General features: G+C 38.6%; 1 protein-coding gene across 1 annotated transcript; it reads right to left on the bottom strand.

Moving 5' to 3' along the window:
- Positions 1-803: 803 nt before the first annotated feature.
- Positions 804-4,153, bottom strand: LOC126797956 (hypothetical protein At1g04090). The gene is made up of 2 exons (XM_050524733.1): positions 3,780-4,153; positions 804-2,656 (listed from the first exon to the last, which is right to left on the bottom strand). The coding sequence occupies exons 1-2, from the start codon at positions 3,892-3,894 to the stop codon at positions 1,050-1,052; spliced, it is 1,722 nt and encodes a 573-aa protein (XP_050380690.1). The 5' UTR covers positions 3,895-4,153; the 3' UTR covers positions 804-1,049.
- Between the last annotated feature and the right edge of the window lie 299 nt (positions 4,154-4,452).

Here is a 4,452-nt window from a genome sequence, read left to right as displayed (position 1 = left end):
CAAAAGATACAGATCAACCTTAATTTGTTATTAGTTACTAAATCTAACAATCGCTTACTACATCAAAATAGTAATAAAATCAAAAAGAAAACCCTGAATCTTTTTAGCCAGTTTGATATGATACACTAGCTATACTAGTTGCATGAACTTGCTTACAGTAGCTATATACTAGTTGTTAAACAGCGACAAGCGTGGCCCGTGGACCAACTGTACCGATATTGTCCCAACTTAGCCACCTCACAGGTGTTGGGTTTTAATCACAAAAGGCCTCGGTACAATTGGTTATTATCCACCCACTTATAAGCTTTATTTTCTTTGTCACTTCTTAGATGTGGGATCTCTCCTCTCCAACACGCCCCCTCACGTGCAACCTAATTTTTAGGTCTGCACGTGACAGATTAATATCCCACATACTGGGATGAAAGAAACTAAGGTCCAGTAACCAACGACACTTAGTGGCCATCCAATCGGAAATCCTCCGATGACATGACAAAGTGGCACCCAACTCGGGCCCACGAAAGATTGGAGGCGCGACTGGAGAGGGACCCGCTCTGATACCATGTTAAACAGCGACAAGCGTGGCCCGTGGACCAACTGTACCGATATTGTCCCAACTTAGCCACCTCACATGTGTTGGGTTTTAATCACAAAAGGCCTCGGTACAATTGGTTATTATCCACCCACTTATAAGCTTTATTTTCTTTGTCACTTCTTAGATGTGAGATCTCTCCTCTCCAACACTAGTTACATAATTGCTTACTAACAGTCTAACAGAGCAATTGAATTAAGATCAACAGTAGTCGTGGAGAAAACCTAAACAAGCCAATTTCTATTGCAACAACAAGAGTAGACTCTTTGCTTGAAAAGGTTCAAATACAAATTCCAGTTCTTTTTATGATACATAAACTTCAAAGTCCACAGACTACTCAAATACAAGGCATTTGACAAATCGTAGAAACGAGCTAAAGTTCCTACCAAATTGCATTGACATCTACCAACAAGATTTCAAGTGTTTTATGAAAGCTTGAGAAATATTTGTACCTTGCATTTCACCTTTCATCTCCCAACCAGTTATCTTTTTCCTTGGGGCCAGTAGGCCCTTCCTCACCGTAGAGTTCGGTTGGAAACAATTCGAATAGATTCTCCACAGAGAATCTAACAAAGAATGGAAGACGATCAATTATCTTGTCTAGTTCTGATCGCGAATCATACACAACGGTTGGACCCCAATCTCTCATATATTGCAACCAACACGGTTCTTCAATAACACCCTCACCAAGGTACTCGGCTGCAACAATCTCATACTTGGTGCTCGAATCAATGAACATCTTGCTTCGAGCAACTTCGTTCTTCAATCCTATTCCAAGCTTTGAAGACCCCTGAAGATAGATTCCTGAATGGGGGTAGCTACTATGACCATGTTTTGAAGAATATACAACCGACTTATTCCCTTCAATGAACTCCAAGTCAAAAGCATCCACCCATCTACCACCACTGTGCTCCGAGAAGTACACTTGCCAAAGTTCTCCAGTGAAGTTGCTCACTCGGAGAGTGTAGTGCTCCCAATCACCAACATGTTGTCCTATCTTGTTCATTGCTACACTCACTAAACCAACTTTAATGGTGGCCGGTCCATTGAAGGGACAGAATATCCACATGGCCACATCGGTGAAAGTTCCTCCTAATGCTGGTTTTACATGAACATATAGCTTCGAACTTTCCATGTCTCCGGCTTTGATATGATGCCTAGCATCATGATCATTTGGCAAATCTATCCAATAATCATGTTCATTTTCCCCTCCCCTAGGCAAATTTGAGCCTCTATGGTCAATTAGTTCCCCTGTTTCACAGGATTCACAGCACAGAACTGCCCCATGTTTGAAAAACCATTGTACTGACGACGGTAAATAAGCCTCCTCAGGATGGAAGAACACAGTAGGCCCGTAATGCTCAATGAGTGTATGAACCTGCTGTAGATTTGGCATCGCGTGTAGTGATGAACTAATATTCTTTAAGCAAGCAACTTCTAGTTCTTCATCAGAATCCAAGTTGGTACTAGTGCAAAAGAATGTGCCAACTGAAACACTATTACAAAGCATACCTCGTTCGCATGGTCTTGTACTCCAAACCTGAAATTGATTCTCATAAGCCCTCGAATCCACTGCAAGTATCCGGTCACATGGTTCACAAGTCTCTGTAAGATCTTCTCGTACACATCGAACAACATCAAGGCTTGGCTCCTCACTATCTTCAGTGACCACAAAACCCATGGCCTTATAACCCACAGGTGGGTTTGGCTTCCAAATATAACCACACCCAGCATTAGTCGAATCTGCACTCCAGACCAAAGTGTAGTTAAGGGGCTCTATTAAAGCTGGTAACTTTTGTACCAAGTCGCAGACCAAACCATCCCTTAAATCTGTCTTGTTAGCAACCGTTCCACGAGCAGCAAGTAGAAAACCTCTAAATGGCTGATCATTGGGTTGGCAGTAGTGACCGAGGCAAAAGAAGCCCTCTGGAATCCCGGACGGTCTATAAAATGTGACAGCTTTGGATTTTCCACGCAACAGGTTGCAGCTCCAAACACTATCAAACTTGACGACTTGGACAACTTCAATTTCTCCGAGGCATATTTTTCCAGTTGCAAAACCTTGGCCTAATAAAATGAAAATACACAGGTTTCAGGGCAATGACATCAAAACTGATAGGCCACTAACAACAATGAACAATCTACTGAAAATCTGATTTAGCTTTATATTTCTATACCTCTACATGCAATTTAGGTAGACAGAGCGTTGAGTTCAGACAAACATCAATATAGACCAATTTTAAAGGATTTTTTTTAATTTAATAGGGAAAAATGCCCCTAATTTATTGAAATCAAACTAACAAAGGAGGGACAAAATGATTTCAAAGGAACTTGAATTGAGCTACAACTAGGCAGTTAAGGGTTAAGAGTTAAGACCTATTCTCCATATTTTCTCCAAAATAGAGAAGCAAACTTTAAAATCTCCAAAAAAAATTTATGCTCCAACTCCAATAGATTCTTTATTTTACATATTTTTGCATTGATTATAACTATTAAATATTTTATTTTCTTATTTATTATAACCATAAAATATTTTATAATTTCTTGACTTGAAATATATATTACAGATTTTTTTTTTGGTTAAGAAAGTACAAACATTTAATATTTAATATTTGGTTATGTAAATTTTGCCCAAATTTACAAATTTGGAGAATTAACTCTTCTATTTCATCTATTTCTATATTTTGAAGAATGAGATAGAGAAGTTGGTAGAATGAAAAATGAGTATTTTCTCCAAATTCTCATTTCTCTCTAAAATGCATGTTGGAGATGCTCTAAGACACAAAGCTTGCAACTGTTTCATTAAGAGTAAGAAGAACAGGCTTCTCACATGGATTGGGAACCAACAGAGCAATTCACTCTTTCAGTTCCAAGAATATTAAACTTCCGAGGCATTCAGAATCTCCAAGTTTCCAAAATTGACCAAGTTCATGAATTCGTTGACCAAGTCCATAAGTTCACCTATTGATTTATCTATGACTAACCCAATATAAAATCGTAATAATTCTATAAAACTCAAGAGGAAAAGTCCAACTTAACCATCTGGAAATTGATCATCATCCCATCAAAGAACTCACAGAAGATTAATGAAAGCAAAACAATTTGATCAAAAATTCATAAACACCAATATAGAAACCTTTTAAATCAACCACCACCCTAAATAAAGAAAGAAGCTTTAATTGCATATTACCTTGAGGCCATTTTGGAAGAGAAGAAGGCAAAGAGTACGGCTTTGGCTCATCAAACTGATGATCATATAGCTCCTCATATTCACTGCTCCAGCACCAACACTCACACCCAAACATCTTCAAGAACAACCCACAGAACCTCAAGCTCCCACTAATTCAGAAACCCACAAAAGTAGAGAGAGAGAAGAAGGAGAGAGAGAGACACCCTCAAGCTCTCTCTCTCTCTCTCTCTCTTAAAATGAAACCAAAGTACCAAACTTTGGCTTTGGATCGAGTTCTAGTGGGTAAATAAAGATGAGACCTTTGTAGTTGAGGAAAGAGAGACTTTAACTCTTTAGGAGAAGAGGGTTGAGTGAGTTTGGAGGAAGATTGATGCTTCTTGTTTGCTTTTGAAGTTTCTTTTTTGGAAGTAATCTCTCCCTCTCAGCCTCTCCCTCCAATTATATGAAGCGGTGAACAGTACATAACTGATGTTTTTGATGAGTCATGAGTCTGACATTTTACACCTTTTCTATGAGTCATGAGTCTGGCATTTTATACCCTTTTCTATTTTTTGGATAAGAGAAGAACACATTTATTAATTTTCTTTCTTTTTTTATATTCTATTTCCATGAGGACGATGAGGCTAAGGAAAATTATAAGGTGAATTCAGCCTGACATAGGAATTAGAAAGTT

Source organism: Argentina anserina, chromosome 6 (genome assembly GCF_933775445.1).
Source record: "Argentina anserina chromosome 6, drPotAnse1.1, whole genome shotgun sequence".
Classification (NCBI taxonomy): domain Eukaryota; kingdom Viridiplantae; phylum Streptophyta; class Magnoliopsida; order Rosales; family Rosaceae; genus Argentina; species Argentina anserina.
Note: the sequence above shows the minus strand (reverse complement) of the source record. Positions and strands in the feature narration are given on the sequence as shown.

Excerpts from the sequence above, each read along its gene's own strand:
- LOC126797956 (XM_050524733.1), bottom strand. The coding sequence starts at position 3,894 with ATGTTTGGGTGTGAGTGTTGGTGCTGGAGCAGTGAATATGAGGAGCTA. Across the intron at positions 2,657-3,779 it reads TCTTCCAAAATGGCCTCAAG|GCCAAGGTTTTGCAACTGGA; the intron begins GTAATATGCAAT and ends TCATTTTATTAG.